Consider the following 24,643-nt stretch of genomic DNA (forward strand, 5'->3'; position numbering starts at 1 on the left):
GGGGCTCCAGGCTGAGGGGCTGGCAAGTGCAGAACCCCAGGGCCAGGAAGGGATTGGCCTGCTGAGGAACTGGAGGAACAGAAGTAAGGGACAGGAGGGCCTGAGAGGCAGCTGGGGCCACATTATGCGGAGTCTTGCAGAAGGGAGCTGGACATTCAGCTAGAATTTTCTTTCTTCTGTCTCTCTCTCTCTCTTTTTTTTTTTTTTTTTTTTTTTGAGATTCAGTCTCACTCTGCTGCCCAGGCTGGAGTGCAGTGGCGCAATCTCGGCTCACTGCAACCTCTGCCTCCTAGGTTCAAGCAATTCTCCAGCCTCAGCCTCCGGAGTAGCTGGGACTACAGGCCTGCACCACCATACCCAGCTAATTTTTGTATTTTTAGTAGAGACGGGCTTTTACCATGTTGGCCAGGCTGGCCTCAAACTCCTGACCTCAGCTGATTCGCTCACCTTGGCCTCCCAAAGTGCTGAGATTACAGGCGTGAGCCCCCGCACCTGGCCAGTCTCTTTATGTTTAATTTTTAATAAAAAATATGAAACGCTTTGTGGATTGCCTATCATCTTTGGGCAGGGGCCATGCTAATCTTCTCAGTATTATTCCAATTTTAGTATATGTGCTGCCAAAGCAAGCACCTTCTGTCTCTTTTGATATAATGGTGAGTTTCATTTCAATCTTAAATTTTGCTGTTTCAAGATCTTCTTTGTTGCATTGCAACCTAAAAAGAATTAGCTCTGCCACCTGCAAGAGTCGTTGGAGACTGGATGTGCTACCTCCATTTCTAGCAGTGGGTTCTTAATGGACTCAGGCAGTAGCAGCAGGAAATAAACGAATGTGCTGCAAAGGCTAGCAACCCTGAGGCTAGAGTTGTGATTGTATCCAACTGACAAACAAGTTCAGACATGAATAGTCTGGCCCAGTATCTTCCAATTGGAAAGCTACCGCTAACACTAATAGTTTGTTCTTAAATACTCAAGTGCTTTCATGTTCTCCACTTTTTCCGAGTTTAAATTTCCAGCTTCAAAAGTAGATTTTTCCACTTCTAAAATGGATCTATCTCCCTCCCTTTCTCTGCCCTCCTCCCCTTTCTGCTTTAGAAAGATCCTGGGAAAGCAAGCCTAGGTGTAAATGGTCTTCATCTGTGTAGCAGAATACTAGAAGGTTAGCTGGAAGGCATCTTAAGAAACAGTAGCTCTGACCTCATTCTAGTATTATTAGTAGAATTTATAATAGATTCCTATGTATCAGATGATTTATGTACATTTAATATCACAGCAACTTTGCAAAATGGATTTTTCTAAATCTCTGCTTAACAAATCAGAAGACTGAGGCTCAGAGAAGTTAATAACTGACAAAAGGTTGCATAGCCATAAATAGCAGAGGTGGGCCTCAAATAAAAATCTGTCTGATTTCTAATTCACCATGCTAGCTTAGGTTATTTAGACAGACAGAGATTGATGGGGAAATAATAAGAGCCAGTCTCTCTCTCTCTCTCTCTCTCTCTCCCTTTCTCTTTCTTTTAACATCATGATTAATTGTAAAGGAGAATACAAAAGAGAGAAATAATATTTGAATACAATGTTTTTTATAAAAACACAGGTCTCCTTCCTTAAACCAGTTTTGGTAAGATTATTTTACTTAACACTTAATTTCTTAAAATTTTGTAGGACTTGTGATAAAATTTCAGGAATTCTTACAAAAGGAACTGCTATACTTAAAAGAAATGTCCCTTGCTGTGAGATGGCCAGGGTCCAAGAGCTCACTGTGTACATCTCTGGCTGCTGCTCCTTCTTATTGGTCACATGATGGGCTGCTGAAGCACCTGCCCGTTCTGATATATGCCTCTGAGTGCACTGAGAAACCAGGGTGGCCTAAGCTTGATTTGTCACTGCCTTGAGTGGTATTGCTGGGCCCAGGGACCTTAGCCAGACTCGTAAACACAGACTTAGGCTTGGTGCAAGACCAAGGGGGATTCTGGTTCTGGGTCAAAGAAACTGGGTTTGACCTCTTTAAAGACTTTTGCTGCAATTCCCCTGAGGAGTCAGTTTTACTTTACTGGGCTCATATAGGACTGTGGTTAAACCAAATATTCTACTCAAAGAACTAATACTTCTCTAAGGTTTGCTATGGACATTGGCAACATTTTCAGGACAAGGTGTGTTAGGCAAAATAATGGCTTCCCAAATATGCCCACGTCCCAATCCCTGGAACCTATGAATATACTACATGGCAAAAGATAATTCAGATAGCAGATATATTTAAAGTTGCTAATTGTTACGGGTTGAATTTTGTCCTCCTAAAATTCCTATGTTGAAGTTCTAACCCCTCAGTACTTTGAAAGGTAACTGTATTTGGAGATAGAGTTTTCACAGAGATAATTAAGTTAAAATGAGGTCATTAAGATGGGTCTTAATCCAATATGACTGGTGTCCTTATATGCAAAGACTAGGACACAGATATGCACAGAGAGAAGACACAGGGAGAAGATGGCCATCTGCAAGCCCAGAAGAGAGGCCTCAGGAGGAAGCAACTCTGCTGACACTTGACCTCAGACTCCAGCCTCCAGAAATGTGAGACAGTGAATTTTTGTTGTGTAAGCCATCTGGTCTCTGGTATTTTATTTTGGCAGCTCTAGCAAACTAATACACAAGTCAACTGACCCTAACATTGAGAGGCTACCCTGGATTATCAGGGTGAGCCCAGTGCAATCACGTGGATCCTTAGATGTGGAAGAGGGAGGCAGAAAATGAGATGAGAGTGATGTGATATGAGAACTAGACTCTCTGCTGCTGGCTTTGAAGATGGAGAAAGTGGGTGAAGAACCAAGGAATGTAGATAGACTCTGGAAACTGAAAAGGGGAGGGAAAGGGATTCTCTCCTTGAACCTCCAGAAAGCAACACAGCCCTGCTCTGCTCTCAGGAACTAGCTTGTTTAAGCATTTGCTCTCAGAGCATTTTATCTCAAAGCTTTGGGGATTTGTTTTCAGTTACACTTTCCCAAGGTGTCTTATGTTTCCTCATCCTGACTCACTTCCTACCTCCCCTTCCTTCCCTCTTAACTCTAAAATGTTGGCACAGCTCTCTCCTTTGGATCTACTAAGAAGCTAGGTCATATTCATTTCTGATCTACCTTTACTCCCTTCTTAGGGAAGTCTTGTCATGTGTGATCTGACACTTGGCAGGATTCCAGACCCAAATGAATGCAACAGACAGCCTCTCTGTGTCCTTCAGTTGCAGAGTCTCAGTTGTAAGGTCAGAATTTGGGAGCTTCTTATTGACATGGTGCTCCTTTAGCTCTGTCACACCATGTCCTTTAACAGCCCTGGCATTACCTTTGCAAACTGCAATCCACACAAGGAATCATTATTGCAATCCGTAGTTAGTTGTCTAAAATTTCGAGTCAATGATGCGCTTGGCAAGCATTCTTGCTGGATATCCTTTCTAGGAATCTAATCTGGGGAGCATGCTGGTAGTAGTAATGGTGACTTTGTCTTCTTGTTTGTTTTAAATGAAGTTGAAGAGAATAAGATAGCTTAAGAGTATGGTCAAAGGGCATCTACAAGGCACAGGTATTCTGGAAAAGGTGAAAGCTCAGAGCGGGCCATGTTAGTCACTCTTCTGAACTCCCATGGCTTGGGCTCATGCTTAAGCTGTGTGCCTTGTTTGCATATAGCATTCCCCATGATTTGAGTTGGCTGCTTTCCCAGCCGACAAGGTTGGCATACGGTGCTATAAAACACAGGTGGCTTTGGGGCCTGTACTTGTTTCCCAGGGCAATTTTAACAGAGTACCACAAACTGGGTGCCCTCACACAACAGAAATTTATTCTCTAACAGTTTTGGAGGATAGAAGTCACAAACTGAGTTGTCAGCAGGGCCACGAACCCTCTGAGACTCTGGGTAGCATCCTTCCTTGCCTCCTGCTAACTTCTGGGGATGGTTGTTGATTCCTGGCATTCCTTGGCTTGCAGCTGCATCCGTCTAATCTCTGCCTTTGTTAACACATGGTACTCTCCCAGAGTATCTCTGTGTCTTCTTACAAAAACACCAGTTTATAATGGATTAAGGACCCAACCTACTGTAGTATGAAATCAACTAATTACAACTTTAATTTCCAAATAAAGTCACAATTGGAGGCTGGTATAGTTTGGCTATGTCCCCTCCCAAATCTCATTTTGAATCGTAGTTCCCATAATCCCCACATGTTGTGGGAGGGACCTGGTGGGAGGTAACTGAATCATGGGGGAGGTTACCCCCATGCTGCTGTTCTCATGATAATGAGTGATAATGAGTGAGTTCTCATGAGATCTGATGGTTTTATAACGGGCTTTTCCCCTTTGCTCAGCACTTCTCCTTTCTGCCGCACGTGAAGGACATGTTTGCTTCCCCTTCTGTTATGATTGTAAGTTTCCTGAGGCCTCTCCAGCCATGCTGAACTGTGAGTCAATGAAACCTCTTTCCTTTATAAATTACTCAGTCTTGGGTATGCCTTTATTAGTAGCATGAGAACAAACTAATACATAGGTACTGGGGGGTTAAGACTTTTGGATGACACCATTTAATCCATAACAGGGCCTTTTCAGTAAAAATTCAGTGCCAGCTACTGTTAATGGTAGGAAAGAGGGTAATCTGGGAATAGTGAAGAGGGACAAATATCAGGAGGGCACGTAAGCCTGTAATGATAAGAAAAAATGGAAGATGCCTAGCCAGTTCACACTTTATCTTCTTAGATGATGTTTCACATCATGCTATTATTTACAGGTGAAATGGAACCCAGGGAGCATCTTTGACTTCTTTATTTCTAGGTTCATGACAGTTTAACATTTTTAAAGTTTCATATTTTGAGGAATTCTAGAATGAAGAGGGGAGCTTAATCAACTAAGTATGACTCCAAATGTAAATTGAAATATACTTTTACAATATGTATCCATAGTGTGGTAGGTTTGGTAAACTGAATGATAGCCCCTCTAAATATGTCCATGTCCTGATCCTAATCCCTGGAGATTTTGAATGGTACTTCATGCAGTACAGACTTGGCAGATGTGATCAAATTAAGTATCTGGAGGTGGAGAGAGTACTTTGGATTATCTAGGTGGGCTCTAAATGCAATCACACATGTCCTTATAAAAAGGAGGTAGAGGAAGGTTACAGACAGACAGAAGAGGCCATGTGATAAAAGCAGAGTCAGAGATATGGTGCTATGCTCATTGACTCTGAAGGTGAAGAAGGGTGCCATGAGCCCTTAGACAAGACAAAGAAACATCATTCTCTGTAAAGCCTCTGAGAGAGAACAGTCCTGCTGCCACCTTGATTTTAGCCCCACAAGACTCACTTTGGACATCTGGCCTTCATAATGGTAAGAGAACAAATTTCTATTGTTTTAAGCTACCAAGTTTGTGGTAATTTGTTATGGCAGCCACAGGAAACTAACACAGAGTATAATTCATTATTTTAAATGCAAAAATATGGTCAGGGGGTGGTTCATGCCTATAATTTCTGCACTTTGGGAGGCCAAGGTGGGTGGATCGCTTGAGTCCAGTCGTTCAAGACCAGGCTGGGCAACCTGGCGAAACCCCATCTCTACCAAAAGATACAAAAATTAGCTGGTGGTGTGTGCCTGTGGTTGCAGCTACTTGGGAGGCTGAAATGGGAGGATCGACTGAGCCCCAGAGATCAAGGCTGCAGTGAGCTGAGATCACGCTACTGCACTCCAACCTGGGCAACAGTCTTAAAAATAAATACATAAACAAAATAGGCCAGGCACAATGACTCATGCCTGTAGTCCCAGCACTTTAGGAAGCTGAGGCAGGAGGATTGCTTGAGCCCAGGAGTCTGAGACCAGCCTGGGCAACATGGCAAAACCCCATCTCTACTAAAAATATAAATTTAGACAGGTATGGCAGCGCATGCCTGTGGTTCCAACTACTTGGGAGGCTGAAGTGAGAGGATCCTTTGAGCCCAAGAGGAGGAGGTTACAATGAGCTGAGATCATGCCACTGCACTCCAGCCTGGGCAACAGAGTGAGACCCTGTCTCAAGAAATACAAAAACAAAAAATAAAGTAAAATAAATATGTCTTGATACACACACATAAGCACAGCAAGACATGACAAAATACAGTAGAATGTTAACAATGGCTAACTCTATTGATAGGATTGTCAGTGATTTTTTTGGCCATTACTATGATTTTCTGAATTTTCAAAAATGTCAAGAAAAAGTATAATGGACTTGTGATTCTTTTTCTATTAAAAAAATTAATGGAATATTGTTCAACCTTGAAGAGGAAGGAAATTCTGACACACGCTATAACATGTATGAAGGTTAAGGACATTATGCTACAAAACACAAATACCATATGATTCCATTTATTAGGTACCTAGAGTAGTCAGATTTATAGGAGCAAAGTAGAATGGTGGTTGTCAGGGGGTTGGGAGATGGAGTGGTTGTTTAATGAGTACAGAGTTTCAGTTTTGCAAGATGAAAAGAGTTCTGGAGATCGGCTGCACAGCAATGTGAAAGTATTTCACTACTAAACTGTACATTTAAAAACGGTCAAGATGGTACATTTTATGTATATTTATTACATTAAAAATTTTTTATTTCATTTACATTATAAAAGGAGAGCTTTAGTGATGCCCTTAAAAATAAATATGTGGTACATGATGTAATTTTGTTCTTTACATGAGGTTGTATTTTCTCACCTCCTTTTACACTCCCCTTGTAGCAGCTGGGGCCATCCTCCACAGGAGCTTCAGACTTGTCCCCTTGTCATAATTTTCTCTAACAATTCTCCTGGTTTTCCTTTTGTCTTTTTTTTTTTTTTTTTTACTTTTTGCTGATCTTTCTTCTCTGCCTATGAACATGGTCAAGTCTTCCGGGCTTTGTTGAACCTTTTGAGAGTAGGTTAAATAGTTGCTTCTTTCTGTAATGCTTCTTTCTTAAGCTTCTACAACATAATTTGTATGTTGGACATACATTCTCCTTACAGACAGACTCACACACCTCAAAACACTCCTCTTGAATTACCAATCTCAGGTGTTTTTCCAGACACCCATACCACAAGTCTATGTGCAATATGGCACAACTCCCTTTTTCCCTCCCAACCCCACTAATTTTACCTTCTATATATTCCTCTAGTCCTAGCCCATCCCCAGCCTGTCTCGTCTGGATATCCTGGTAGTTCAGTTGGAAGCCATCCTCCATACTGCAAGCAGTGTTTTAGTCCATTTTGTGTTGCTGTAAGGGAATTCCTGAGACTAGAAGAACAGGACAGAAATGTGTTTCTCATAGTTCTAGACGCTAGGAAGTCCAAGATCAAAGTGCTGGCAGGTTATGGCCTGGTCTCTCTGCTTCCAAGATGGCTCTTTGAATACTGTGTCCTTCAAAGGTGAGGAATCCTATGTTCTTATATGGCAAAAGAACAGAAGAGCAAGAGAGAGTGAACCCACTCCCCAAATCTCTTTTTATGGCAGCATTAATCCATTTATGAGGGCAGAGCCCTTGTGATGAAAATACCTCCCCAAGGACCCAACCTTCCAACACTGATGCATTAGAGATTGTATCCAACACATCAAGTTTGGGGGGCACATTCAGACCATAGAGAGATCTTTCTATAACAAAAACCTAGCCATGCTGCTTCCTGACTTAAAACCCTTCACTTAAGGTGCATACCCTTCAGCAAGGCACCTAAGACCCACCATGACACAGCCCCTACCTGCTGGGCCAGACTCCTTCCACCAGTCCTGCCACTGCCCCAGTCCCATAGCTCAAGATCAAGTTACCTTTTGATATGGTTTGACCGTGTCACTACCCAAATCTCATCTTAAATTGTAGTTCCCATACTTCCCACATGTCATGGGAAGGACCCGGTGAGAGACAACGGAATCATGGGGGTGGTTACTCCTATGCTGTTCTTGTGATAGTGAGTTGATGGTTTTACAAGGGGCTTTCCCCCCTTTGCTTGGCACTCATTCTCTCTCCTGCGACCTGGTGAAGACGTGCCTTCCACCACAACTGTAAGTTTCCTGAGGCCTCCCAAACCATGCGAAACTGAGTCAATTAAATCTCTTTTTCTTTATAAATTACCTAGTCTCAGGTATTTCTTCATAGCAGCGTGAGAATTCTCAGTATTCTTATTGTGCCCTGGGAGCAGTCTGCTGCCTTAACAGGTTATACTGAAGTAAACATTTATGTGTCTCTTTCCCAATAGCCCTGAAGCTCTTTAACGGTTGGAACCAGCTCTTAAGTCATTTCGGGGTTTCCAGCACCAAGCACAGTGCCTAGCACATAGTAGGAAGGCACTCAGTCAATGTTAATGAATTAAACTGATTAGTAATAAGTGCTTTTTGCTGACATATTACATTCACAACCTACAATACATTAAAAGTCCTTTTCCCTGATCACCACTGTCTTATAAATTTTGATTACAAGGACAAAAGAATGAAATCTTTTGAAGAGGAATAAGGCCTGGAGGTCATATAAGCAAATTTTCATTAAAATGCTGGTTTATTTATTTTAGTAGGGCCTATTTGGGGGAAGTCTTTTGACCCCAGGCCTTTTGACTTCTACCGTTTTAACAGGTAGGGCTGAAATGGAGTAGTTCCATGAATGTACGTTCTGCACGACATTCACCTGTTGGGTTCTTAAGAGTTTACCGATTTTGATCTAAAAGTAGGCGTGCCAGCAATATTTACAATCTCGCCTTCTAAGTCAATGCTTTTGGATCAAAGTCTTTTTGGATCCAGTGTAAAGTGGAGCCCCTTCAAAGGGAACGCACAGGGGAAAAAAAATCCAGCAAAGTATGTGTCCTAGTGGAGTTCTCAACTTCCCCAGGCTGTGCACCATCTATCGTTACTTGCCCCTCCCATCGGTAGCCCCTGGTATCAGCAGAAGTCAGCAGCTTCCCTGGTGGGGCCGCCTGCCCACAGGCAATGGGCTTGCACACGGCCAAGGTACCTCTGCCCACGCCGCAGAGGCCGCCGCTGCTGGACAGCGCAGCGGGGCTCACGTGTCCCTGTCCCGCCGCTGCCCCGGGCTCTGAGCCCTCCCCGGCTGCAGGGCAGAGGCCGCTGGATCACGCGCACCCAGGCGGCCAAGGCTGGGCCCAGCCAATGGGCGGGCTGCATCCGCATGACCCGCGCCGGCGGGAGGGCGTGGGGAGGCAGGCCAGGCGCGCACGCTGCCGGGCCGTATCGCCGCCCCCGCCGCCGCCGCCGGGACTGGAAGTGAGCCGGCCGGGCCCCAAACGCCAGCCAGCCAGTGAGTGGGTCACGCAGTCGCCCGCAACCGGGGCGAATCATGGCGGCCGCCAAGGTAACCGCGGGCCCGAGGCCGGGGGGAGCGCGCCTGCCGGATCAGCCTGGGGGCGCGAGAAGCTCGGGCGCTCACGTGTCTGGGTTGGTGCCACAGGCGGAGCAAAATGGGGTGCCGGGCAGCCGTTCCACCTTGCAGCTGCGGGAGGGAGGGGGCCACTCCTCCCGGGCAGCACAGGCGGCCGGTGCAGAGACCGAGGCCCTACCTCGCAGCGGAAACTTTGCGGGCCGGACACTCCCACTTGGCCCGGGAGGGAAGTTGGTGCCTGACGGGGCTGAGCCAGGGCCCACGAGGAGGAGCGGCCGCGACTGGGGCCTGGTGCAACCTGGGCAGGCAAGCGCTGGCGGTCCTCTCGACCTTCCCAGTGCGCTCCTGCTCCTGACCCCGCTGGTTGTTGACTCCGGCTTCTTCCAGGGGCCACAGCCCGGGCTGAAGCCTGATCCTATTACGTTTCAAGGGCTCCGCCCTCCCGCGGGTAGGGAAGTCACTTTGACTTCCGTTTTGGAAACTGCCTGGGAGACTTGGCCTGCGCCTTTGTGAATAAAAAGTCCAGGGACTCTCCCCCTCCCCGTTTTCCCATCATTCCCATCTTCCCCCTCCCTCTCTCCATCTGACAACACTTAGATACCCGCCTCGGAGCATTTGAGAGGCTTCTTTTGGAAACGATGGAACAGATTGTCCTGGGAGCCTGTCACTCCTGTGAAGTTGTACTTGAAAGGGATTCTGTGTAATGTGAATCATTCACTAACCCAGAGGAAAGGCAACTCCAACACTTGACCTTTCCTCTTTCACCATTTCTTGAAACCTGGACACCATTTCATTCTCTTTGGACTGCATTTTAACTTCTCTGGTAGAATACCATATTTAGTCCCAATCACTTGAGTCATTTGGAATTTATTGCTTTTAATTTAAGTTCACGAAGGCAGCCCTCTAATCAAGCCTATACAACTTCTTAGCTCTTTTTAAGTGCAGTGAACTTAATATACCTAACATTTCAAACATTTGTCCTTAATCAAAACTCTGTGATAACCCTCAAGAGGAAAACATGGCCAACACATCATATTCCTATTTATTCAAGCAAACTAATCACATTTGCAATGGAAATTGTAAGCAGACAAATACATTTAAATGCTGTTCTATGACTTAAGTCTCTCCAGGCTCCCCAAATCCGTAGGCTTCTTCATGTTGTTAGTCTCTGTGGCCTAAGTGGCTTTTCTCTTTTCTGTAATTACTCTGAGTTTCATCCTTAGGAAAGTACTCTGGGTGTGTGGGCTCATACATGTGTGCATATAAACACCCAGGTGTGCGTGTGTATATCTATAACTTTTCACCAGTGTCTCTAAGCATCACTAGGATTCAATTTTGGAAGCTACCTTAACCCTTTCAAGCCCAATAGCCCTTGACCTTTTTTTTGCATTAAATTTGCATGCAACCAAGGTACAAGGCTTGGTATGAACTAATTCCCTAGAGTAGGTGGGACTAAGTACCCATTCTTTACTGTTAGTTTTGTATCTGCAGGTGATGTAAATACTTTATTAGGCGATAAGGTAATTGAGGAACATAAATTGAGATGTGTGCATAGAAATGGAGTATAAGGCTTGAGTAATATTAAGTAAAATAAGTGACCTGGTGCTGTGGCTCATGCCTGTAATCCCAGCACTTTGGGAGGCTGGGGTGGGTGGGTCAGTTGAGGCCAGGAGTTCGAGACCAGCCTGGCCAACGTAGCGAAACCCTGTCTTTACTAAAAATACAAAAAAGCTAGGTGTGATGGTGGGCACCTGTAATCCCAGCTACTCAGGATGCTGAGGCAGAAGAATCGCTTGAACTCAGAAGGCGGAGATTGCAGTGAGCCGAGATTGTGCCATTGCACTCCAGTCTCGGCAACAGAGCGAGACCCTGTCTCAAAAACAAAAAACAACAACAAAAAAAACATAAAGTAAGTGATATGGAAGTTAGTTCAACTCTTTGGTTGTACTTCTACATAATAGTAGAAGTATCACATTATCAAGGGCAGTTGATTTTTAGCTAAGTATTGAGTCAAGGAAAATGAAATGTTCATTTTTACTACTTGGGAGCTTGTGTTTTTGTTTATGTCTTCATTTGCACTCACCTCTTTCTGTGATATCTGATGGCTCACATTGTATATACTTATTTTGCAATCCAACAAGATTATAAAAATCAAGTCCAAGTAGATGGGAAAAACAGGACAAAGGGAAAGTAAGACAAAGCCAGGACTAAGGTTAGTGGAACACTATGTGCTTACTAGAGGTGATTGCATTTTCTCCCGCCAAAGCAAAGAGGAAATGATCAGTGAGGTCATTTACTTGGGAGAGAAGTCTCCTTATACTGTTCTCTGAGAGCAGTTTTTTTTTTTTTGAGATGGAGTCTTGCTCTGTCCCCAGGCTGGAGTGCAGTGGCGTGATCTTGGCTCACTGTAACCTCTGCCTTCTGGGTTCAAGTGATTCTTCTGCCTCAGCCTCCTAGATATCTGGGACTACAGGCACGTACCACCATGCCCAGCTAGTTTTTGTATTTTTAGTAGGCCAGCATCATGTTGGCCAGGCTGGTCTTGGATCTCTTGACCTCGTGATCTGCCTGCCTCAACCTCCCAAAATGCAGGGATTACAGGCGTGAGCCACCGCGCCTGGCCGAGCAGTTTCTTTTATATGCTGTGAGTGAACTGCATTTGAAACTACCTTGTGACCACAGATATATGTCTGTGGGTTACGTAAGGCCATTTCTTATCATGTCCTTCATTATAACTCAATGGCAGTGCAGTAAATGTGGCCTTAAAAGGTCCCTCAATGAAGCTGCTGGTCTAACTTATTCCAAGAATGTCCCTTATTGAGCTGCCTTTGGGCATCATCTTTATCGGTTGATTCTGTTGGCAGCCTGAGTTAAAGGCTGTGTTCCTTGCCTTTTCCCTGGAACATAGCTATTCTGTGTTGCCAGCTGAACACAGAGCCGTAGGAATAGGGTTGGCATTCCCTCTTAAAAGGTGAGGAGCCTGGATAGGAGAGGACTTCACCTCAATGGAGTGTTAGGAAATTGGGCTGAGACTCTGGGGACTCAGCAACTCTAGGAGAATTCCAACACTCACTGCACTCACTGTGACAAATTATTTGAATATTTAAGCAGATTTGATATTTTCTGGATAGATGTAGCCACAACTAGCAATTAGTTTTCTGATCTCCTCTTTTTTTCTTTGGTCTTTATACTTATTTAAATACAACTAATTATTCATGACCTTCCTTTAAATAGTTTTAATGGGGAGATGGAGAATCCAGTCTTTGGCTGCTTTTTATTTTGAATTTTGCCATGAAGATTACTAGTTAATGGTTCAATAAGTGTTTGTTTTCTTTCGTGAATGAACATTAATCTAAAACTCTTATTATTCTGAGATTAACTCAAAAAGTGTCCATTCTCTTGCTGCCTACTTTTGTAGGAATAATCCTTGTGGGTTCCCTTGTTAGATCTGCCTGTACTATTTGTGTTGTTTGAATATTTCTTTTAAACATTTCCCAAAACTGCCAGCTCCATAAAAAACAGTTTTAAAAGGTGGTAATTGAGAGGTCACCCTTTTCTTCATCTCTGCCCTTTTCTTGGTTAAAGGAGAGCTTTCTTCTTCGTCATTGGTTAAATTTATGCGTTACAAATGGTATAATTAAACTATATGAACCTACTAAAAGTTAGAATATGCTCCCTTGAGTTCAAACCTGTGAGATGTTCTGGGGTAAAACTGAACACAGACCAATAATTTGGGTGAAATTAGCCTAGAACTAAAAGAAGGAAATTTGGGGGCACATTAACGCATTAATAATAATGACAATTTGGTCTGTAGGACTAGTACACTTTGTATTGACTTTTCATTCTTGGATGAGTTGTTGCTGTGATCATTGATTCATTTATGTGTATTGTGTTCTTTCCAGTGTTGCAAATGGGACTAAACTGAGAATAGTAAAATGAATTGTTAGCTGGGCATGGTGGCACGCATCTGTGGTCCCAGCTACTTGGGAGGCTAAGGCAGGAGGATCACTTGAGCCCAGAAGGCAGAGGTTGCAGTGAGCTGAGATAGCACCACTGTACTCCAGCTTGGGTTACAGAACGAGATCCTGTCTCAAAAAAATAAAATAAGATAAAATAAAGTAAAATAAAATAATAAAATAAAATAAATGAAATGAATTGGACTCCATTTTGGTGTTCAAGAAAACCAAAACCATTCCAGGGGGCTAAGTTCTCTGATGGAAATGCCCTACTACAAGGTTTGTGGGAGCAGTAGGAGAAGAGCCCATTTCTGAGGAGGTGAGGGAAGTCTTCTGAAAAGTGCTAGTATTTCAGAAGGAATGGATGGGGAAGAGTAAAGATCCAATCCAGTGGCTGGAAACAAATGAAGGGCTGGGAGGTGAGAGCACAGGCTACATTTAGGTAACAGCAGGTAATAAAAGCTAAAAGCAGCTGACACTTACTGAGTGCTTACTAGATACCAAATTCAGTTCCAAATGTGTTTCCTTGTTGATTCATTTAAAATTCAGTTCCAAATGTGTTTCATTGTTGATTCATTTAATGCCTCAGCCTTTTGAGTTAGTTACTGTCATCCTTTTTTTATAGATGAAGGCTCTGAGATACCAAGAGGTGATGTTAGTGGCCTAAGATCTGATAAGTAGGGCCGGGCACGGTGGCTCACACCTGTAATCCCAGCACTTTGGGAGGCCGAGGCAGGTGAATCACCTCAGGTCAGGAGTTTGAGACCAGCCTGGCCAATCTGGCCCATCCCTACTAAAAATACAAAACAATTAGCCGGGCATGGTGGTGCATGCTTGTAATCTCAGCTGCTCGGGAGGCTGAGGTAGGGGAATTTGCTTCAACCTGGGAGGTGGAGGTTGCAGTGAGCTGAGGTCATGCCATTGCACTCCAGCCTGGGCGACAGAGCAAGACTCTGTCTCAAAAAATAAATAAAATAAAATAAAATAAAATAAAATAAAATAAAATATAGGCCGGGCGCAGTGGCTCATGCTTGTAATCCCAGCACTTTGGGAGGCCAAGGCGGGCGGATCATGAGGTCAGGAGATTGAGACCACGGTGAAACCCCGTCTCTACTAAAAATACAAAAAATTAGCCAGGCGTGGTGGCGGGCGCCTGTAGTCCCAGCTACTCGGAGAGGCTGAGGCAGGAGAATGGCGTGAACCCGGGAGGCGGAGCTTGCAGTGAGCCGAGATCGCGCCAATGCACTCCAGCCTGGGTGACAGAGCGAGACTCCGTCTCAAAAATAAAAAAATAAAAAATAAAATAAAATAAAATAAAATAAATAATATCTGATAATTAGGAAATTATTCAGCTGGGGTTCAGTCCTGCCAGTCTGGCTCCAGCAGCTGTGGCCTCACTCTGTCCACCATGTGTGCCTGGTAGTTTAGCGTGGTAGAGAGTAAAGTATATGGGAGAGTTGTGGGAGATGACTTAGGAGGGGGTAGGTGTCTCAGTGTAAAGCAGACTTTTATTTGAGAACTGCCTTACCTGGTGCTTATTGCATGCCAGGTACTTTTCCAAGAGCCTTACAAATAGTAACTCAATTAATTTTCTTAATTCTAAGAAGTAGGTGCTTTCTGTTTTTGACTTCGACTTACAGGTGAGAAAACTGAGTTAGGGGAGGTTAAGTAATTTCTCACGCTTGTACAACAAGTCAGTGCTACAGTCTTGATTTGAACCTTGCCAATGTGTCTTCAGAGTCTCTGCTCTTAACCTCTGCACTGCTCTCCCAGGCCTTACCAAGAGTTCCATTTGTGAAGGTGTATGTGTGAGAGTTCGCATGCCATCGGGTATGGATGTGTATATTTCCTGATCATCCCAGTCCAGTAGTTCTTATCTTAGAACACCTTTGTCACTCTGTATATGCTTCATTTCAGTGTTTATTAAGTGTATTTCTCATCTCTCCAACCAGATCGCAAATCCCTGCAGGACAGGAATTGTCATATACCTTTTATTTAATTGCTTTATTGAGATATAATTCAAGTACTATACAATTTACCCATTTAAAGCATATGATTTATTGGTTTTCAATATATCCACAGAGTTGTGTAACTGTCACCACTGTCATATACCTTTGTAGAAACTTTAATCCAGTTTCCATTAGGATTTGGACTATTATATATATATATATATATATTTGGGACAGGGTCTCACTCTGTCACCCAGGTGGAAGTGCAGTGGTGTGATTATTGCTCACTGTAGCCTAGACCTCCTGGATACAAGAGATCCTCCCACCTCAGCCTCCTGAGTAGCTAGGACCTCAGGCACACACTACCACACGCAGCTAATTAATTTTTTTTTTTTTTTTTAGAGACCGGGGTCTCGCTATGTTGCCCAGGCTTTGGGCTGTATTTTTAACCTCCATGTTTTCCACATTGTTCACCCATCACAAAACCCTCTTCAGAGGTTTGTCATTGAGGATAAAATATATTGAGGTTATTAAAGATATTCTTCAAATGGCAGGGTTTTTTTTCCCCAGGTAAAAACTCTACTAAGTATTTGGTGATATCATAATAAAACAAATCAGTTTTTGTGCTAGGAATAGAGGAAAGAAGGTTTGAGTTGTTTTTATGCTACCATGATGATGATGATTAAAACAAATATCTGTGGCTCCACTGTTTGGGTTTTAGGGGTTCTTAACTTGTTAGAGCTGGATGGCCTTGGAATTTATGTTAACACAATGATCTTTACTCTTTCCCTCCTCAGTCCTGTCCCCTTTTACCAGGAGAGTCCTAGAAATGGAGTCCCAGAAACATTTGTTATTGGTCCAAATTCCCATGAGTGCCTTTGCTTTTGGCACTGCTCTAGGCCAGTGATTCCCTGCACGTTGAAGTCTTCTGGACTGTTATAAAAAACTACTAATGCCTGGATCTCACTCCAGAGATCATGATTGAATTGCACTTGGGTATGGCCTGAGCCTCAGGATTTTTGAAAGCTTGACAACCACTGTTATTTTGGTGCACATTGCTTCAAGAGACCTGCTGGCTCCTTCTTGGAGTAAGAAAGGAATGCAGTGAGATTAAGTTAAAGTCCCTGGTGTGTCAGTTCAAAGGAGGGGTATGTAGGGGTTTCTCCAAATTTCTCTTCTTTCTTGACAGTTTTGTCTTAGTCCTGCCTGGTGTCCCCAGGGTGCTTAGGCATCAAGTTTATACAGTTTTGTGATAATCCTAGAATAGAGGTTTTAATCCCAAAATTGACTGAAAGCTCCATTTGTCTCCTGCAGAGTCTCAGTGGTTTTTTGTGATCAGAGAAGGTGCTGGAGGAGGGAAGCATTACAAAGAGTAAACCTGGTCTCAGAGCCCTCTCTTGAGCTAACCTCATCCAGGGCCGTGTGATGCCAGTGTTCCCTGGCTTAGGTCATACGGCTTTACAGCAAATATAGGGTTGGAAAGGTGTGGGGAGAGTTGAAAGGTGATGTGTAGTGTGAAAAAGTCAGGGAGCAGGTCTTTTTTGAATATTGGGTTCTTTTAGAAGATTGTCAGAGGAGCTCTGACTCCTCTGTGCTTTGGTCTCTTGGACCTTTAGTCCCATGACCAGTCTCTGCTTTTGATGAATTCTTAGACGGAACCATTCCTCCCTTTGTTCTCCACTATGTGTGAGGATTATCTATTATGGCATTCCTGCTGAGTGCTTCCTCCTCTCTGGTTGGCATTTGCTGCCTCATAAACACCTACATATTTCCTCATAAGACTCTGCGGGTTTGCCTTAGGGTGGACCTTGCAACAGAGGAATGTGTGACGCTGAGACGTGTTGGTTCTGCTTGGCGGTAAGGAGGGGGATATGCCTTTGTGTAGTGATACAATTCCTTTAGCAAAGTATTTAACAACTACTGAGCAAACCCTATTTTCATGGCCTGTTTAACCAGACAGACCCTCTAATTGGGTGAAATGAACTAAATTAAATGTCCTTCTAAAAGTCACCAGTTACCTCAGTTCTAAACCTGTTGGCTTGTCCTCATTTCTGGCCTCACATGACCCTGTGTCCTACCTTTCCTTTCTTGCCATCTGCTTTCATGATGTCCCCTCTCATTATTGGCCTCTAGCCTCTCATATTACCCCTTTATTCTCCTTTGCAAGCTGCTTCTTCTTCTTCTTCCTTCTTCTTCGTCCTTCATCCTTTCTCCTCCTTCTTCCTCCTTCTCCCTCCTTCTTTCTTCCTTCATCTTCTTTCTTCCCAGCAAAGATATATTTTTATTTTAGTGTTTAGCAGCATGACATATGCATATAGAATGATAGTACACTTTACCTTAGTCTTCAAAACAGAATGTACTAGTTTACCAATGAGGAATTTTGGCCAGAAATGTAGTGTTTTTCCCTTCCCTGTACAGGTCAGGTATATGTAGGTCCAGCACGAATGCTGCACCTTTTGAGAAGCATTACTTTAGCAAAAATCTAGAAATCTTTCACTTTTTCTGAATCTAACGAAGGGTCTTACTTTCTTTTTTTTTAAATTTACATTTTTAAAAATAATTTCAACATTTATTTTAGATTCCGGAGGTACATGTACAGATTTGTTACCTGGGTATATTGCATGATGCTGAGGCTTGGGGTACAGTTGACCCCATCACCCAGGTACTGAGCATAGTACCCAATAATTAGTTTTTCAACCCTTGTCCCCCTCCCTCCTCCTTCTAGTAGTCCCCAGTGTCTATTGTTGCCATCTTTGTGTTCATGAGTACCCATTGTTTAGCTCCCACTTATAAGTGAGAACATGTGATATTTGGTTTTCTGTTCCTGCATTAATTCACTTAGGATCATAGCCTCCAGCTGCATCCATGTTGTTGCAAAGGACATGATCTTGTTCTTTTTTATATCTGCAAGGTATTCCATGGTGGATATATACCACATTTTCTTTATGCAATTCACCATTGATGGGCACCTAGGTTGGTTTCCTGTCTTTGCTTCTATGAATAGTGTTGCGCTTTGTGGGCTTCTCTTCGTTCTGCCTGGACACCTGGAAGGTTAGTGTCCCCCAAGGCTGTGCCTGAGATCGTCTCCTCCCTCCAGTTCCTGCTGCAGTACCTGCCCCCTTAATGGGGATTGGCTCCTTGACACTCCTCAGCCTGGGTGGCTGTGTCAAGCTCTAGCCCTGCACTTTTAGCTGTTTAGTTTGAGCTGGAAAACTCAACTTGTCTGTCTCAAAGATATTTCAAACTCTGCTGACCTAGAACTTACCAGTTCTTATAACTGAATGCATCTTTTTGGTCATTCCTGACTTCAGCCTGCAGCTTCACTTTCCTAATAAAGTTTCTAGTTAGTTCAATTAAGTAGCTGTTATGGGCAGATAGGAGAGACACCATCGGCCTAAATTGGATGTGGGAAAAGAGGTGGATCAGTGAAACCCTTCTATGGCCATGGAGCATGTATGTCCTATCTTCTCTGTTCAAATTCAGGTCGTCTTTATTTTGTAGCTGTACCGTTGCTGTAGCTCCCACTGATCCCCTTGCCTTTGATCTCATCCCTATACCTTCCTCTCCATTCTGTCCAGACTGCCAAAGGACTTTTCTAAGATTGGCTCTTGTTGCCATGATAATAGCAGTACTGTGTTCATGGGTACAGTACTTAACAGCTTTAAAAAATGCAGTAGTGATGACTACTGTTTGTTAGTGCCTACACTGTGCTGGGCTTCCAAAAACAAGTAAGCTACTAGATTTGTTTTCAAGAAGCTCAAAGTCTTCAGGGATTAATATAACCAGATAATATAAAGACCCAAGCTTCATTATTTGATCTTTATAATCATCTACAAGGTAGCAGGGAAGGTGTTGATAACCTCATTTGTCAGATAAAGAAACCTAAGGCTCAAAAAGGTTATGCAAATAATAATAATAATATTAGCATATATTTATATAACACTTGTAAAAGCCAGACACTGTTCCAAGCACTTTATATCTACTAATGCAATCTTCATAACAATCCTATGACATGTAAGTGCTCTCAGCTTCATAATACACATTGAGAAACTCATCTGTACAGAGTAGTTAATTTCTTTGAGGTACAGAGAGATTACATAACTTGCCCAAGATCACATAGCTTGTAAATAGGAGAGCTATGATTTCAACACAGGCAGCCTGGCACCAGAGCCCAAGCACATAACCAGTGTGCTGCATTGCTCTCTTTAATTTACCTTGCTATGCAGTGTGGCTTCTGTTGCCTGCAGAATAAAATTTAAACTCTTTAGCCAGCTAAAATCTCCTTGGTCTTGGCTGCATTTTCAATACTTTTAATTTAATACTTTCCCAGTATTACCCCAGACTCATTCGATTTTCATATTCTTCACAGCAGTTTGTGAATGGGACATATCAACCTCGGTTCATATTTCTTGCCATAAAGCTATGGCAACAGGGTAGCAGGATAAAAGAGAGCCTGTTTATTTGTTTGTTTAACATAGAGGTCAGTCAGAGACAGAAATGTTTCTTTTCTTTTTTTTTTAGCCTTTGTCAGAAGGAAATACTTCTTTTCATTTCTCTGTATTGGTGGGCATATATATATATATTTGTCTGAGTTCTTCTCTTCGGTTTTCAGAAGGGGTTATGGTTCTATTTTCCCATTTCTTGAAGCCCCTGTAGGAATGCTAAAACCTATGTCCTAAGATTACAGTTTTTATAGTTGGTTTGTTCTAATCAATACTCAGATACAGTCCACACGTGGCTGGTTGATACGTCTTTTAAATCTTGTTAATCTATAGGTTTTCCTGCCCCCTTTTTAGTTGTTTCCTTGCAGTTTATTTGATGAGGGAATTGGGTCATCTTTCCTGTAATTTCCCACAATTTGGACTTTGCTGATTACATCTTTGTGGTGTTGCTTGGTCTCAGTATTTCCTGCAAGTGACAGTTTAATCTAAAAGCTTGATCAAGTTAGAGTCTTTTTTGGTTTTGGCTAGAATACTTCCTAGATGGTGCTTAGGGCTTCCCATCACATTGCTGGGTACTTGGTACTGGGTACTCACATGAGGAAGCACCTAATTCTTGGTTGTTTCTTGTGATATTACATTTTGGTCAGTGGTTTCAGATGTTGTCATCTTAAGTCCATCAGCTTTTTGCATAATCGTTTTAATTAGCTAACTTTAAATATTAACATTTGCCCTTCCTGGTGCGTTGAGTTAAAAGTGATTTTCATTATTTAGCCTCTCCGAGTAGCTGGGACTACAGGCGCCCGCCACCACGCCCGGCTAATTTTTTGTATTTTTTAGTAGAGATGGGGTTTCACCGTGGTCTCGATCTCCTTACACACTCTTATGTGTATGTATGCATATTAGGTATGTATGTATGTCTATATATGAGTATATATCATTGTTATAAAAAAAGGCAATTAAAATTCAATTGGATATTAATTAATGGCTTTAGAGTTTATGTTCGGGATGATGAAATGGGTAATGGTGATATAGAACATTGTGAATGTACTTAATACCACTGAATTGTATACTTAAAAATGGTTTCAATGATAAACTTTATGGTATGTATATTTTACCACAATGAAGACAAATTAATTGGAAAGGGATTGTAACACATTGAATTAAAAAAATCCAACACAACATAATGAGTGATAATTATTGCTCCCTAAAAGGAGCCAAAGTGAGATGGAGAGTAGACTGATAAAGCTTTCTTTACTGAAGAATGCTAGCTAATAAAGGTAGAAGCTATGCTAGAATTAGAAAAAGGAAAAAAAATTGACTTTGCCAACTGCAAGTAATAATTGATTCAGGCATGGATTGTCATTGGATGCTGAAGCCTTTCAGTAAAAGACTGTTGGAATTCCCATTGTCTCAATGCATCGCCTAGTAAATTACTTGCTGTTTACAGAGGGGAAAAAGTACCCTTACAATGGAGAAATCTGCTTCAACCAAGTGATCATCAGCAAATGGGATAAACTAGCATTATGTTACTGACTGATATTATGCAATGGGAAGTATACAACATGAACCTAAAAGTGTTCTTGCCAAAAATATTTAATCTGAATGTAATTGTGAGGAAACAATCAGACAAATCCAGAAAGTAGGACATGCCGCAAGACCTCTGGCTTGACTTCAAAAATGTCAGTGTTATGAATGAAGAAGGCTGGAATAAAGGCGACTCCCAAAGAGACCTGATGACCAGGTACAATGCTTGAGCCTGGATTAAAAACAAATAAAGAAAAGAATTGGAACAGCTGGAATATGGGGACCATATTAAAAGATACTGTATTAGTTTGCTAGGGCTGCCATAACAAAGTACCAGAGACTGGATGGCTTAAACAGCAGAAATTTATTTTTTCACAGTTCTGGAAGTTAAAAGTCTGAGATCGAGACCCCAGCAAGGTTGGTTTCTCCTGAGGCCTTCTCTCCTTGGCTTGTAGATGGGTGTCTTCATGTGGTTCCCTCTGTGTCTGTATCCTAATTTCTTCTTCGTATAAGGACACCAGTCTTATTGGATTAGGGTCCCGTTCAGCATCTCATTTTAACTTAATAACCTTTTCAAAGACCCTATCTTCATATATGGCCAGTCATCTTCCGAGGGGCTGGGGTTGGAACTTCAACATATGAATTAGGTGTGGGGGACACAGTTCAGCCCATAACAGTTATTGAATCATTAAAAATGGCTTAGGTGAGATAATGATGTCAAAGTTCTGAAGGGAAATGATCTTTGCTGCTGATTTATTTTGTGTTTCCTCCTAGATTTTAAACTCTTGAGGACAAGGACCTTCTCTGGACACAGATATGCCTCAGAGTAACTGTTGCATATCATTCAGACACTGCTGGTTGAATTGTCCATTTACTTGGCATGCCAACACATGGCAAAGTAAAGGGGGAAGGAGATTTTCTGCTGCATGTATGTGGTTTGTTGTAAACGTTTTTCTAATAACCCATTTGCTCAATCCCCTCCATCCCCCAACAAAGTAATATGATGAGAATTTGGAAATACTTGAGGAGTTGTGCATGGGTAATCGCCAGGTGAGCACGTGATGGAGAATCAGAACGTCAGAACAGACCTTGGCAGGGGTTGTGCTGTCCCCTTGGCAGGGGTTGTGCTGTCCCAAATCTCTATGACTGCTTCAAAAGGAGGCACCTAGAGAAACTCTCCCTTGCGATTAAAAAAGCCCAGGTACATTAGAGGGCAAAATTCCCAGCAGGTCCAAACAATGTGTTCCATTGCTGCTTGGAAATCAGCAATCAGGTGGCTTGAAGGACAAGAGGGTGATATCCTGTCTCTTCTTTGACTTTGTTGTGCCCACTGGCAAGGAGTTTCATTCACTTCTGAGAATTCACACACTCATTTTATTGCAGGCTGATATTGATTCTGAGTTTGAGGATGCCACCATCTTTTCATTGCCTCCCAGCTCAGTTCCAGAAGTGAAAGCTCAGTCCTAGATTCTTATTTCATGGTGGTTCATGGAGATTTCAGTTAATCCATTTGTGGTGTCCAACAGCAACTTGAGAAGAGCCTGGTCTTGACCTTTGCCCAATTTTCTATTGGTTTATTTGCTTTTTCACATTGATTTGTTCTAAGAGTGCTTGTAAATGAAGAACGTTGCCCCTTTGTCCTATCTATTGCAAATTTTGTTGTTGTTTTTCTTCTCAGTTGTTGTTTAACTGATTTATATTCACTTTTTAAATTGTTATGTCAAATATTTATCATTTTTTTCTTTATGGCTTCTGGATTATTTGGTTTCTGAGTTTGTCATGTTTGAAATCAGCTTCCCTACTTAATATTACACAAGAAACCACCTGTGTGTTTTTCTAGTGCTTTTTGGAATTCTCTCTCTCTCCTTTTAAAGATTAACTCTGATCCATCTGTAGTTCTTTTGGTATAAGATGAAAGGTAGGGAGCCAGTTTAATTTTTGTTGCTCAACCCCAGGAGTTCATGATCCTTCACTAGTGCCACATCATCAGCTAGAGAGACCTGCTGCTAATTCAGCCTGAATCTGCTGGTTCAGCCTTCAGAGGAAATCTGATTAGTTCAGAAAGCCAAGATCACCTCCCCGCAGGGCTCAGGTATCTGCTGCTGCCTCAATCAGCTAGGCTGCTCTGAATATGAAGAGTAACTGGGAAGCAAGGCGCTGCTAGATTGTCTCAAGTTGTGCTGTTTTCATTCAATCGTTATTCTCTTACTTTTAGCAGATGAGAAAACAAGAGGTCATGCTGCTGGTTAACAGTGGAGTCAGATTTTTGTTTTGTTTTGTTTTGTTTTTTGAGATGGAGTTTCACTCTCGTTGCCCAGGCTAGAGTGCAATGGCGCGATCTCTGCTCACTGCAACCTCTTGAACCCTGGTTCAAGTGATTCTCCTACCTCGGCCTCCAGAATAGCTGGGATTACAGGCATGTGCTACCGTGCCTGGCTAAATTTTTGTATTTTTAGTAGAGACGGAGTTTCTCCGTGGTGGTCAGGCTGGTCTTGAACTCCTGACCACAGGTGATCCGCTCGCCTCGGCCTCCCAAAGTGCTGGGATTACAGGCGTGAGCCACTGCGCCCAGCCGCAGTGGAGTCAGATTTAAATGTTCCATTGCAAAGCTCATGAAATAGGAAACATTCTATGAGGGGAATCTGGTTGGAGAATCCTGGAGGAAGAGGCATTTGACTTAGTCCTTGAAAGAACAGCATCATTTTTTAAACTTCTCATTATGGAAATTTCCCAAAAAGTATAAAACTGGAATAGTATAATTAACCCTCATCTCCCTATCTAGCCAGTAGTAATCATCAATTTACGGCCTCAGTATTGTTTCATTTATGCCATGCCCTCTTTCCTCCTTCCATCCCTACTTTTTTTTTTTTTTTAATTAAATTTTTATTTTTGGAGACAGGATGTTGCTCTGTCACCCAGGCTGGAGTGCAGTGGCGTGATTATGGCTCACTGCAGTCTCAACCAACAGTCCTCCCACCTCAGCCTCCTGAGTAGTTGGGACTACAGGCACATGCCACCATGCCTGGCTAATTCATCCCCACATGTTTTTCAAAGCAAACTCGGCCATCATATCTGTAAATATTTTATGTATCTCTAAACAAGATTTCTTCAAAGCACAATCACAATATCATTATTATACTTTAAAAAAATGTGATAATTCTTCAATATCTTCAAATAGGTGTTCTGTACACGTTGTACACATTTCCCATATTGTCTTAAAATTTTTAAAATAGTTGTTGAATTGTCATGTAAATAAGGTTCATGCATTACAATTGATGTGTCAATTTTCTTTTTTTTTTTTTTTTTTTGAATTGCAAAGCTACCTTTAATACTTTTAAGCCCCACAGGAATAAAAAACACTAGGAAGGGGAACCGCCTCACCCCAGGAGTGGCCCATAGGGAGAGAGGCTACCTGAGGGGAAGGAAGTACAAAAGGGACC

At 42.5% G+C, this 24,643-nt stretch overlaps 1 protein-coding gene and 1 non-coding gene across 6 annotated transcripts in view; one reads left to right on the top strand and one right to left on the bottom strand.

Annotated features, from left to right (window-relative positions):
* Positions 1-524: 524 nt before the first annotated feature.
* On the bottom strand, positions 525-630 carry LOC129479902 (U6 spliceosomal RNA). Its single transcript, XR_008656831.1, has one exon. It is a non-coding gene; the product is annotated as a U6 spliceosomal RNA (small nuclear RNA).
* Positions 631-8,893: 8,263 nt separating this feature from the next.
* The window catches only part of SLC25A13 (solute carrier family 25 member 13), a 205,230-nt gene continuing 189,480 nt past the window's right edge, over positions 8,894-24,643 (top strand). For 2 of the 5 annotated variants that reach the window (XM_063634725.1, XM_055272639.2), the window contains exons 1-2: positions 9,202-9,305; positions 21,978-22,131. In XM_063634725.1, the coding sequence (XP_063490795.1) occupies positions 22,084-22,131 (48 nt within the window). In that variant the 5' untranslated portion in view covers positions 9,202-9,305; positions 21,978-22,083. Of the gene's footprint in view, positions 9,306-21,977; positions 22,132-24,643 lie in introns of all 5 variants that reach the window. The other 3 variants (XM_055272642.2, XM_055272640.2, XM_063634731.1) reach the window with 3 other exon arrangements.

This window comes from Symphalangus syndactylus, chromosome 3 (genome assembly GCF_028878055.3).
Source record: "Symphalangus syndactylus isolate Jambi chromosome 3, NHGRI_mSymSyn1-v2.1_pri, whole genome shotgun sequence".
NCBI lineage: Eukaryota > Metazoa > Chordata > Mammalia > Primates > Hylobatidae > Symphalangus > Symphalangus syndactylus.